Source organism: Euprymna scolopes, chromosome 5 (assembly GCF_053919585.1).
Source record: "Euprymna scolopes isolate OS-2025 chromosome 5, ASM5391958v1, whole genome shotgun sequence".
In the NCBI taxonomy this organism is placed as follows: domain Eukaryota; kingdom Metazoa; phylum Mollusca; class Cephalopoda; order Sepiida; family Sepiolidae; genus Euprymna; species Euprymna scolopes.
Window position 1 is genome coordinate 17263775 of NC_136486.1, and position 14020 is coordinate 17277794.

The 14020-nt window shown below is 31.6% G+C and overlaps 1 protein-coding gene across 1 annotated transcript in view; it reads left to right on the top strand.

The window, feature by feature from the left end:
• The window catches only part of LOC145276711 (ADAMTS-like protein 3), a 583334-nt gene that overhangs the window by 386840 nt on the left and 182474 nt on the right, over nt 1–14020 (top strand). Inside the window, exons 6-9 of the mRNA XM_080127906.1 lie at nt 790–991; nt 3984–4122; nt 9009–9108; nt 11054–11184. Coding sequence (XP_079984032.1) covers nt 790–991; nt 3984–4122; nt 9009–9108; nt 11054–11184 — 572 coding nt within the window. The remainder of the gene's footprint in view (nt 1–789; nt 992–3983; nt 4123–9008; nt 9109–11053; nt 11185–14020) is intronic.

The window sequence follows — 14020 nt, forward strand, 5'->3', positions numbered from 1 at the left end:
ATTTCAAGTGATTATAGATAACCCGCCATTCTCATACGATTTGCGTAATCTGTCACGTAGTCGACAAATCTCTTACATAAATAAAAACGTTTAGATATTCCTCAGTGATAATACAATAACAAACATCATCTGTTCTTTGGAGGATTACAAATTAAATAAAAGCATGCAATTTTCAAAAAAAAAGCTATAGTAATAAAATTTGTTATAAGTAACAGAGACATACGGCCAATTATATCTTTATTTTTCTTTTTCATGTTTTATGGTTTTATCGTGTTAAAATAAAAAAATAATAATAATAAAAGTCCCATACGTATCACGAACATTTTCGATTCTGTCGTCGAATCATCATCAATTTAAAAACCAAATAAACAAAAAAAACTAATTAAAAGAAGATAATATTGAAAAGTAGCTGCTAAACGGCCGTTTGTAGACAGTTTGATGTTAGAAAAACATCCTCGGACTCTTCAGGAGAGAGGTTAACAATCTAAATTCTGTGTGCCGGAATTAGCATTAGGATAACAAATTAATTTAAGGCATGGAATTTTCAGAAAAAAAAATCTGTATTAATAATATTGATGAATATATGTTTTATAAAGAAATTAGTTTGAAAAAATAACGTATGTTTTATCAAAAGAATATTTTATACTGCTGTGTCATCATTTACCAAGGTCAAAAGCGACTTGAGGATATGAGTTAATTTTATTAATATAGAAATAATAATCGTTGTGGACTTCCGATTATCATTTTTGGTTTAATATTTTTTCTTTCTTTTCTTTTTTTTTTTTTTAGGTGGGAAGCCAAAGAATGGCAGCCATGTACACGGACGTGTGGAGGTGGAGCCTCTTTGCGTGAGGTGCGATGTATGGAGTACGGCTCGATGGGACAAGCCCGTTGGGTGAACGACCGCTACTGCAAGCAGTACAAGCCGTCTGAATACAAGTCGTGCAATACAGAGATCTGCCCGCGATGGTACGCCGGCGAATGGTCACCGGTAAGTTCCACAATTTTGTGTGTTCCGTATTTGTGTGTGTTCCGCCATTTAATGTGTTCCCCCACTTTTGGTATTCCGTCATTTTGTGTGTTTTGCCATTTTGAGTTTTTTAGTTTTGCGCTATTTTTAAGTTCTGCCATTTTATGTAACCCGCCATTTTATGTGTTCCGCTATTTTATATGTTTCGCCATTTTATATGTCCGCCATTTTATATGTCCGCCATTTTTCACATTGCGCTATTTTATGTGATTCGCCATGTTATATGCTCCACTATTTTATGTGTTCCGCCATTTTGTGTGCTCCGCCATTGTGTGTATTTTGAAAAGTGCGTTTGCTGATAAGACTAATGTGTATTTATTTATATGGTTTCATATAAATGTCTTACGATTTAACTCGTTTGGGAAATTAATTAAACTGACAAGAATTATATTCAGTTTGACGCTATCTTTAAGGAAAAAAAATGGAATTATACTTTGGTTACTTCCCTTTGTTTCATATGAAATATATAAAAAGTGGGGATTATAAATGTCAAATGTTTAGAGAGAAATAAAATTGTAGAAAAAAAAGCAGGGAATTTACAGAAGAAAATATAAACAATGGATCAGCTTGAATACAGCACGTTACAAAATATCGTACTTTTGAACTTTCTTGACTGCAACAATTTTGTTTGTTTAATTGTGAATTTTATAAAGCCTATTACTATGGTGTTAGCTTTTTCCTTGCTTCTATTCACCTAAAACAAGGCACAATGCAATTGAGATGTAAAGGCTACCAGAATTAGAGATCAGGAGTTGTGTAATGTGATGCTTGTTCACAGTTCATTTAAATTGATGCATGTTGATATTTTTGAAAATATATGGATCAGGGAAAGTATTACAAATGCAAGGGGTTCCATGTAATAGAGTATAAAGCTTTTTCGGCATCTGAATAGCTCTACACTGAAAGGATCTTATTTCTCTGATTGTTCATTTGATCGGGAGTATTTACAGTGAACAGGGCACAAGTGCGGAAAATTCTTTGGAATACATTCCATTCACGTTAAAGCATAAGATCAAGATTTTTTTCTTTGGTAGATTCTTTCTCTGGCTCTTTTGTTACAGCTCGTTTACCTGGTTGGTCTAGTGGTTTCCAACAATTCGATTTTTTAATCCTTCATTGTAATACAACTTCCTGTTCCAATAGTTCTTTCCAAGAACTGCATGATTGTGGAACTCTTTTTTCTATTGACTGTTTTCCTCCGATCTATAACCTTGGTCTTTGAAAGACGTTGATATTCCGTTCGTATTAGCAATTTACTTCAAATGGTTTCACGCCTTGTCTGAAGCGATTTTTAAAAATGAAGATTAGCGTCCTTCGTTAAATAACCCCAACCCTAAAAACTACATTATATTTTCTTATAAAATTGTTTCATATTATTATTTTTATTCTTTTAGAATTTATAGTTTGGGATAAGTTTTGTGCATAAATTTAACGTAAAATTTTCAAGCAACTCTATTGTTTTATGGAAGTCAACAAAACATACCAAGAGTTTTATTTCTCTTTCACAGAATCATCCAGTGCAAACACGATTAAAAAAATCAATAGGAATAAAAATATATCATCGGTTATGAAGAGGAATATAGATATCTGATAAAAAATAGCATTGTGGTAAAGGTTAGTGCTGTGGTAAAAATTAGTGTTGTGGTAAAGGTTAGTGTTGTGGTAAGGGTTAGTGTTGTGGTAAGTATTAGTGTTGTGGTAAAGGTTAGTGTTGTGGTAAGACTTAGTGTTTTGGTAAGGGTTAGTGTTGTGGTAAAGATTTGTGTTGTGGTAAGTATAAGTGTTGTGGTAAAGGATTAGTGTTGTGGTAAAGGGTTAGTGTTGTGGTAAGTATTAGTGTTGTGGTAAAGGTTAGTGTTGTGGTAAGACTTAGTGTTGTGGTAAGTGTTAGTGTTGTGGTAAGTATTCTCAGCAAGAGCTCTATGCTATACTTTACGGCTTAGGGGAAACCATTGGATATTGATTATTCCTGATATTCATATAAACGAGTGTATGAGATGAATATATTTGCTAATGAGATAACGGTCTATAATAAGCATGAGGGAAATACCAAAGACAATGTCAGAAACTTTAGAAAACAACCATCAGTCTGTAGTAAAATAGATGGCAACATATAATGTTTCTAAGACGACTAAGCTTCTTTCATTTAACAATTATGGAAACATTCACAATCACCTATTGTCATGACAAATAGCATCCTGCTTGAGAGCTCTTCGCTCAAACTCCTTGGCTTAACATTCACATGTAATATTAATTGAAACAAATAAATTAATGACATTGCTAAGATTGCTGCAAAGAAGGTGAGCTCTCAAACCTAACAGAGTATCCTATATCTCTACAAAGCTATCGCATGGAGCAGTGTTGCCACATCAAGGTTGGTGCATATACCATTAGTCCATCCCACTTAAATAGGATCTTTAAAAAGAGTATAAAATCTAAAAAGTCCCTGACTGTCGACCAAGATTCAACCTCTGTCCTATCGCTGCAATGTTGCATCTCTGTACCTCTTTTAAAGCACTTTAATGGAATGTTTTCTGATGAACTCTTAACACTTGTGCCCTACTCAACAGACATATTCCGACTAACCCGACAAGCAGCAAAATTCCACTCTTTCATTATAGCCTTTTAGTCTAATATTTTGTTACCTCGAACTTTGGAATTTCCTTTCTGCTGCTTGCTTCCTTTACTGTACTGACATGCAGAAATTTAAATATAATGTAAACAGACACCTCGCTACTAAACTTCCCACAATAACCTGTTCGTCACTATCCCAAATAGTAGCTTCTAACGGTCTAAGTGGTAATACGCATTGTCTTGGATGAAAAGAAGTAAAAGAAAGTATTCTGAAATGAATGAACATTGAATTTTTCTCAAAAATATCTAATATATGAAATAGTTGTTTAATTTTATCAGAATGAGCTGTTAATTTGTAAAAAAAATTTTCTTTCGACAGTGCAGTGTCACTTGTGGTTTCGGTGTCCAGCAAAGAGTCGTGATTTGTCGTAATAGTGGGAATAAACCTTGCGATGACAAGGTCAAACCTGCCCTCAGTCAGACCTGCACGACGAATCTGCCATGTTTTCAACGATCCGGTGAGTATGAAGCCAAATTTCGAAGTCTGAATTGCATTACGTAATTATCATACTGCGTCTAGCTCACATAGAGTAATTTGTTTGGGATTAATTCATGATCAAACAAAATATCAATTATAAACGATTGACTGTATACGTTGTATTGAATACAAGTTGTTATTTCATTCAAGTATCGAGAGGGCGGGCTCGTACCTACACTAAGCAAAGTAAACATAGTAAGGTGGATATCGTCACGGACTAATGATTTCACTCAGGCTATTGACAACTTTTAAGTAGTCTCTGCTGTAGTTACGCGATGTATTTTTAGTAAGAATTATGGGAAATGGTTAAGGATGCCATCATTAAGATTACCCGACGTTTTCCGGGTCCGAATATGCAACAGTATATTAAGGGTGTTTATTTTAACAGACCTTGTCAGGCTTATATCTTAACCCCTAAGCTATTCATGTATACATTAACACTCTTAGAATAACGCTTATAAATAGATGAATTTTAATGGCCACACTTAAAAGTCATTCACTTAGGCTTCCTTAAGAGGCAGCTACAAAAATACCACTATTTTTCTTATGTTTATAGAAAAAGCTTACGTGCAAAGCATTCATATTTAAAATAAGCTTACTAGTTTGTCTTCATTATATATATATATATATATATATATATATATATATATATATATATATATATATATATATATATATATATAGTGTAAGCAAAAACAAGACTTCAAAAAAAGGTGTTGGTGACAACAAAAAGTGTATTTTAATTTACGTTACCATTGTTTCCATGCCCAGTTCGACAATCTCAAGCGTTATGTCGTTTGAAAATTTTCAAAACCAGCATTTCTTCAGACTTTATGAATAAGCACACTTTTTGTAATGGAGCATTTTTTTGAAGAGAAAGAAGGAAGGGGAAATCCCTGGCTAAAAAGGCATGCGAGAAACATCTACCTTTGTTGTGGTTACGGAAAATCCCATTTAAATATTACTATATCGCCTAATTTTCGTATCCTTATTTAAGAGCAGAGTCATGACAAGTTGCTACAGAGAGCCCTAAGCCATTTAAAAAAAAAGTTTGATATATATCCCATTCGTTGGGTTCCTAAATTAGATCTTGTTGTTTCTTTGTTACCCAATACTTAATTTTTTAAATTTTTGTTTCGATATTATGGATGTAACAGCCTTGCAAAAATGTTTCGGTTAGTTTTAGTTTCGTATTAGTGGCAGGTAATGTTTATAGATTATCGTCATAATTGTGCTCGGATTTAAGACCCTTTTAGTTTCAAAGTTTAATTGAATACAAGCGTAAATTAAATGGGTGTATTAAAGATATATATAAAAATCCTCGTATAATATTACGGGTGAAGTATTCTAATCTATTTATTGTTATTTAATGTTTTAAGATTCATTGTTATTCTACTTGAAAAAGTTTTCATATCGTTAAGTAGGATAAAATGAAGGGAGATAATCCAATTATATTGTTAAGTATTGTTAGTTAATTTTGTTTGAAATTGGGTCGATTTGTATCCTATAATGGTCAAAGGGAGGTAATTCAGGCCGTTTGGTGTTTTTGTTCATTGATTACTAGAAGGCGTCTATGATTTAATAATTAATTTAATAATTGATTTAACTTAATCAGACAGATCCAGAACTTGCTATGATGGCTTACTTAACCAATTAAGTATATAAATTTTGTTTTGATCTCAAAGAATGGTCTTAGCTCATGGGTTTAACTTGCCTCTGTTACTAGTCACTTAATTTATGCGTTGTATTTTTGGGCGTCTAAATAAATAAAATATATATCCTCTAGTTATTATTCTGACAGCAAAACCACCCATGGTTACAAGTGTGTCTACTCCTGCATTTATGGGTAAAAACATTTAGAACAGGGATTGCTGTAGGTTAATAAGTAAGTCAGTATGGATTCTACCAACTTGGGGCGTAGAATCCATACTGACTTATAAAATAGTACTCAATAACAGGTAGAGCCATATTATAGTATAAACTCCTTCATTTATAGAAACATAACTGGCTACATATGTGCATACATATTTCAACTGTATGGAGTCTCCCTATCAACCTAGGTCGAGTTATGATGATGTCATAACGCTGGATATTGAACGATATTGCAGCTGAAACATGTATGTACATATGTAGCCAATATTTATATTATATGTACGTGAGTATTCAAATATGGCACTCTTTAATATATGTATATGATATATATATGCATGTATATATATATATATATATATATATATATACTAGCAGTACCCGTCGTTGTCTGGGTTCAAAAACAGCCTACAGAAAATGGACTGTGATTGATGAAAGTATGATAGGTTATGAAAAGGAGGGGGTGTAAGGAGATAGGTTTTGATACTCAAAAATTTTACCCTAAGCAAACTATGATGAAAGTAAAGAAAATTTTCGCGAAAATATATTTTTTATATCAACTTTGTTTCCATTCGTAGCCAAGAGTGACCAACAAAATGATGTTTCCTTACAAAGAGAAAATGTTATATATATAATAATATAAATATACAAGAAATACATGTTACCATAGTCAATAAAAGTTACTTTTACGGTAGAAAAGTTCATTGGTTTGTATTTTTAAATAGTTTGCAAAAATTTTTTTTAATTCAAGAATCGGTTTAAAAAAATCAAAATATGTCAGGTCATGTCATATGCTACTGATACCATGTAACCCAGTACTACCTGCCTCATGGTCGGGTCACCGGCGACTAAACTGGTTCCCCCACCAGACTTGTTTGGTGAGGAGGGCGGCTAGTCTCCCTGAAGGATTAAAAACAAGACCTTCCAAAGGGCGAATAAACTCTTTTTTTGGGTCAACGGCCAACTAGCACCGTGTATATTTGTGTGTGTATATGTGTATTGGGATGGAGAGGGCTCCCGTAAGCCGTGGTGAAGGCAACCTTTCTTGGAGAAGCAAATCTCTGATTCAAAAAAGCATAAAGCGGAAGACCATTACCCGCATTAAGCTGGTCTGCAGTTTAATTTGTTGCTGGCTATCTTGCTCTTGCTGGATCTCAACATTTTGAACAGAGAGAGAGACTTAGCTGTCGTACAAAGCTAAGACTCTGTAACATCATCTTTGTATAGATACTCCCTCAGGTATTTGGGCTTATGGATTTTAAATGTCTGGGGGAGTGGCACTCGTCTGACAAGACGTTGCAATCATCATCGCATCATATATATTCGTAGCCAAGAGTGACCAACAAAATGATGTTTCCTTACGAAGAGAAAATGTTATATATATATATATATATATATATATATATAATATATAAATATACAAAAAATAAATGTTACCATTGTCACTAAAAGTTACTTTTATGGCAGAAAAGTTCATTGGTTTGTATTTTTAAGTAGTTAGTAAAAAAAAAATAATTAATTCACGAACCGGTTTAAAAAAATCAAAATGGCAGCGACTTTGAAATGAAGAGCCCTTTATTAATTTGAAGGAGGGGCACCTGAGCATTCTGTGTTAACAATTTAAGAGAGTTCCGTCAACGCCAGGAATATTTATAAACATATTTTAATGTTTTCCGTTATTTTGTGCTTGAGGAATATTCGATTATGGCATGTGTAGTTTATATAAAAATTATTTTAAGTAGTTATTGCCTCAAATTTCGTTTTAATTTCGGTTCGCTGAAATTATTTCAAGTAAAGAGCATTAAAAACTATTTCAAAACAAAAAAAACATGAAGTGAACTTTTATTGACTATGGTAACATTTATTTCTTGTATATTTATTTTTTCGGGTAGTCGTTTGTTGGCTTTTCCGCTAAACACTCTTACTAAATAATATCGACGAAATATCGACAAACAAAGAAACAAAAACAGTTTTGAAAAATAATGAAGCTTTACTTACTTTAGTAAAATAATCCGAAACAGCAAAATGGGATATTAAAAACGTAAACACGTAATTACTTAATTAGTTTAATTTTTAAAGCAAAGAATCGATATAAATATGAATAAGAATAAAATGGCGCCCTTTTAAAGCAGAACAGCTTCATTTCAGTTTTACAGTATTGAGCGGTGTAGTATTGCGCCGTCGGATTCAGGGTTGTACTATTGTAATGTACAGAATACGCAGAAAGGGTTGTAATCAACTGAATTCCTTCTAGTACACTGACAAAAAGGCTTAAACAGATATATAAATAAAATAAAAAGGTTATGTAAATGTTTTTAATCACGTGAGCAGGATTTTTTCCTTTTTTGGCACGATAACAAGTAAAGTTCTTATTTATTATTTATCTTTTTATCTATTTTCGAAAGAGTGCCACGTGCAAGTGGAGAAGGAAAAAACAGAGTTATGCCAAATTTGTGTCGAGAATTGTCTTAAGTTCCGACTTTTTTTTTTTTTTTTGGCTTCCACTTTAATAAGAACGTGAATTTATGAGTTGAATTTATTCGACACAATATGATTCAACTAAAAAAAAATAAATAAAAGCTAACTTGAATTAAGATTAAAGTTAAGGTGTTATTGTAGACCCTCGCCCCTTTTAAAAAACCTTGTTAAACTTTGTGACATATTTACATTCTATGGAGGTCAGGCGCGAACGAACACCCAATAATTTTATTATACCATATTTCTTCAAACTGAAACATAATTATCAAAGTATACTAACGCAGATTCCTGATCCTCGATACATCTTCTATCGTTAAATGTAATAATTTTTTTTAAATAGTCAACTATATAGGAGCCTATTCGTGACCAGACCACACACACACACACACACACACACACACACACACACACACACAGACGTTCAGCTTTATATATATATATATATATATATATATATATATATATATATATATATATCAAAGCAAATTCTTTTTTTACGGCTGGTTATACTGTTCACAGGTGACATCCAAGAGACTGTGCTTACGGATTACCGGAAGTCGAGTCCCCCCAAATATGGTATGCCGCCGAATATATCAAAAGATGATCTATCAACTCCTCGGTAAGTATGTTTCTTTCCTTTTGACGGCAGTAAAGCTATAGGCTCGCTCAGAAGTACTTTAGCAAATATTTGCTAGTGAAATAAAATTTTAAGTCTTGTAATAGAACCGGACATGCTTACCTCCCTTGTTAGGATATAAGTACTTAGAAAACACACAATATCTCTTTAAAATCTTAACCCGAACAGAAAGGCTCTATATTCGTTTAACAACAATGGTTGCTACGGGAGATGGTTGAGAGGAAGGACATTTTAACAATCCACCACATGCGGAGTGAAAAAGAGAGATTTAAGAAATTTGGATTATTTATGCAATATAACAAATTCATTTCTAATAAAAATAATTACGAATGCAATGTAGCACATTACCTTATAACACGCATTAATTACTAATACAATATAACAGTGTTTAATAATACTTAATGCTTACTCATAAAATATAATCACTTTTTAATAGTATTTAATAATTACTAACACGATATAACACATTGCTTTATAATACTTAATAATTACTAATGCAGTATAACTCTTTCTTTAATAATACTTAAGAATTACTAACGCAGTATAACACATTATTTAAAAATACTTAAATATTACTAATGCAATATAACAGCTTATGCAAGAATATTTAATAATTACTAATGCAGTATAACATTTTCTTTTGTAATACTTAATAATTACTGATGCAATATAACACATTATTTAATAACACTTACTAATTACTAATGAAACCTAACACATTATTTAATAATATTTTATAATTACAAATTAAATATAACATTATATAATAAAATTTAATAATTACAAATGCAACAAAATGCATAATTGAATAATACTTAATACTAATGCAATATAACATATTATTTATTAATATTTTTTAATTACTTATTTAACATAATACATCACTTAATGACACTATATAATTAATTCAATAAAATACATAATTTATAATATTTTATAATTACTAATGCAATATAACAAATTACTTAATAACATGTTATAATTACTAATGCAATATAACACATTACATAATTTAATAATATTTTATAATTACTAGTGCAATATAACGCATTATTTATTAATATTTTATAATTACTTATTTAATATAACACATAACTTAATAATACTTAATAATTACTAATGCAATAAAATACATCATTTAATACTATTTTTTAATTACTAATGCAATATAACACATTACTAAATAACACTTAATAGCTACTAATACAATATAACACATTATTTATTAATATTTTGTAATTACTGTTTTTAATATAATACATAACTTAATAATAGTAAATAATTATTGTTTCAATAAAATACATCATTTAATAATATTTTATAATTACTTATTCAACATAAAACATTACTTAATAACACCTTATAATTACTAATGCAATATAACAAATTACTTAATAACACCTTATAATTACTAATGCACTATAACACATTATTTTATAACATTTTATAATTACTAATGCAATATAAGTTCCTTATCTAGGATAGTGTTTTTATGCTATTCGGTAAGTTCTCTCAAATAAAAGAGACCACTTTTCATGCAAAATTCAACATAGTTTTCTCTGTTGTTATACACGGATTCCAACATTTCTCTTATAAGTCGACGCTTTTTCTGTATATCAATATCTTTTGTCTCAAAATACCCCTTCAGTTTTTTATCCGATATCTTTATATCACTACTTCGATGATTCCAATATAGTCTTTCGATCCAGGATAGATTTACTCATTTACACTACACGCTGCGATTCGAGAATGAATTGTTCTGAGTCGGAGAACTTTATTGTCTCCCGAAATAGACGTACGCCAACAATATATTCACGGCTGTATTTATCTTTTCTTAATATTAAAAATGCAATGTAAATATTTAAATAAAGTGAATTTATGACATTAATATTATTGGGTAAATTAATTGAAATCTGTATCTTTCCAGGTTTATTTCTTACGATTGGTCCCCTTGCAGTGCCACTTATGGCACAGGAGTGAAAACACGGCGGGTCACGTGCAATGTCCTACTACAATTTGTTAATGAAGTCACTGAAGTTCCAGAGAGAGAATGCATCGGTTTGTATATATTAATTTTTATACCTTTCTCACTATATCTATATATCTATATTTTTTACTGTTATTTGTTGTCAGTTTCGAAGCAAAGAGAAACTAACATATGTTTGATTCGAAACTATAGAATACCATAACTTTGATTCCTTTATTACACACTCTAAAACTACTATTTACAGATTTGAATAGTACGCTTCATTTGATCTCCTTTGCTATTAATCAGAACTATGTAAAATAGTTATTTTGTTTATTTTCATACATACAAGTATATATATATATATATATATATATATATATATATATATATATATATATACTGATTTCTCTAGGAATCTGTTTATTCGCTGATTGATTTTTTGTTCAGTTTTTGATTTGTACGTATATACAGTGCTCGTACATTATTCATACATTCGTTCATCATTCATACATTTTTTTTGCATTTTCGTTAGCACGATCCTAAGTTTTTCCAATCCGCTGAGCAAATAAAAGGGGAATAGCATTTTCCTTTCGACTGTAGGTTACACGTCCTACGACCAATGTTTACAGCTTCTTTCCAACAATCCTTTTGCCATCGTAAATAGAGGATCCTTTTGCTTCTCATCAACTCGAGGATCTCCCGTCCGATGATCCTTCTGCCCCTCTCTTTCACATGGGTGTTAATAAAAACCAGGCCCCTTTTATCTCATCAATTCTATATTCATTCACACTAACCACGTTACGAGATTGACACTCTCTCTCTCTCTCTCTCTCTCTCTCTCTCTCTCTCTCTCTCTCTCTCTCTCTCTCTCTCTCTCTCTCTCTCTCTCTCTCTCTCTCTCTCTTCTCTCTCTCTCTCTTTCTTTCTCTCTCTTTCTCTCTCTCCCTCTCTCTCTCTCTTTCTTTCTCTCTTTCTCTCTCTCTTTCTTTCTCTCTCTCTCCTCCAACTCTGACTAAACTCTACGTGTATATCAATTACGTTATCAATACATGTAGCATTATTCGGATTTTTTGTCACGTATATTTGTTTATCTAAGAATTCCAAAGTTATTATTAGTGTCAGCTAAAATTCTTAATTTTTATTGATTCTAAAATTCCAATTCCAAGTGAAAACATAATCGTTAACCAAATTTAATTTCCAAGTGACAACATAATTGTTTACTTAAATATCATTTCCAATTGAAAACTAAAAAGTTAAATAAAATTCGAAACTGTTTGTTATGATAAAAAATTCCAACGTTAACATTCTTGTTATATTCTTTAGCTGACAAAACATCTAGACTTCGAACAATCCTTAAAATAATCATTTTGTCTACTTTCCGGCCTTTTCCGGGACCAACAACACAACGGTTTGATGAGGAATCTGTGAACAAATGCTTACTAACTCAGCAAGGAAGTATGCTGCATGTAGAATAACTTGGGATTTGTGTTTCGTTGTTGCTTTGTGTGAAGAACGATGGTAGATGAACGGTGCATAACACAGGGGGAGAATTTCGGGTTATATTTTAAGGTATTTAAAATATTCAACTGAAAAATAAGGTAGTTTGTAGGAGTTGAAGAAATTGAGATTTTGTATTTTTTTGTTGTTGTTGTTTTTGTATATCAAGGTTGTTCAGTTGTGAAGTCCTAGGGACACGTATGTTGATGGATTGGAGCGGATAGCTGCTAGACGTACGGCGAAATCGCGTCGATACACTAATTCTAGTTAGATCACCGAAATTAAGCGATATGGAGCCTGGCCAGTACAAGATGAGTGACTATTTTGGATGCTATCTCGTCTTCCCATGATCGGGATATACATACGGCTTTAAATCTGGACTCCAATCTATGGTGCCCCTTGCCAAACTTTCACAAAAACACTCGACTAGATATATCTGTGCCTAAATTAAAGCGCAGACTCAATGAATGAAGCTTCTTTTTCAGAACTGCTTGCCTGTGGAACACAGTTCCGCTATCCTACTACTCGATTTAATACAACACAGTAGCCTTCAAATTCTCTTCAATTTGCTTGCTTTCCAGCTGACTACAATATGGTCGTCTTCAAGTCCAATGTAAACAAATTCTTGTTGAGGCGTCCTCATAATTAATCAAATTCTACCTAATTTACACGATTAACGATTAGTTCACTGCCACGTTTCATTTCCTTATTCTCGAGTAACTTTCGAGCCTTGATAAGTGGTGCCTCACTTATAAAACCCTAACCTTCCAGATGAGAACTGTAGTCCGAATAATTTAAATAATACCAAGTATTAATCCTCATCGGAAAAATTCACAAGTAGTTCGTGTCAATTTTTTGATTTTATATGTAAATATTTTTAATGTTTTACGACAAATAATTCTAACATTTTGGTGCATACTAAATTTCTTCTTTTTTTTTATACAAAGGCGATAAAAAATTTTCCCGACGTTCTTATTCAAAAGCGAAGCAGAATAAGAATGAAAAAAGAACGTCACTTGTCACTTGTGTGGTGGCATTCATTTATTTAGTCGTGTTTTGTCAGAACACGTTTTTCCTTTCGGTTATGCTATTTCTGTTATTTCTTTTTGTTATTATTTCGAAGTGTAAAATATATTTGACGTAATTTTGATGTTATGTTACAGTTTAATTGCAGTAACTTAAAGAAATGAAAAAAGAACTGTTCTTTAAAAAAAAAACATGTGAAACAATAAACGAAAAAAGTCGGTACATATTAATGAAATCAAAAAAAAAAACATGTGAAACAATAAACGAAAAAAGTCGGTACATATTAATGAAATCAAAAAAAAAAAAAAACATGTGAAACAATAAACGAAAAAAGTCGGTACATATTAATGAAATCAAAAAAAAAACATGTGAAACAATAAACGAAAAAAGTCGGTACATATT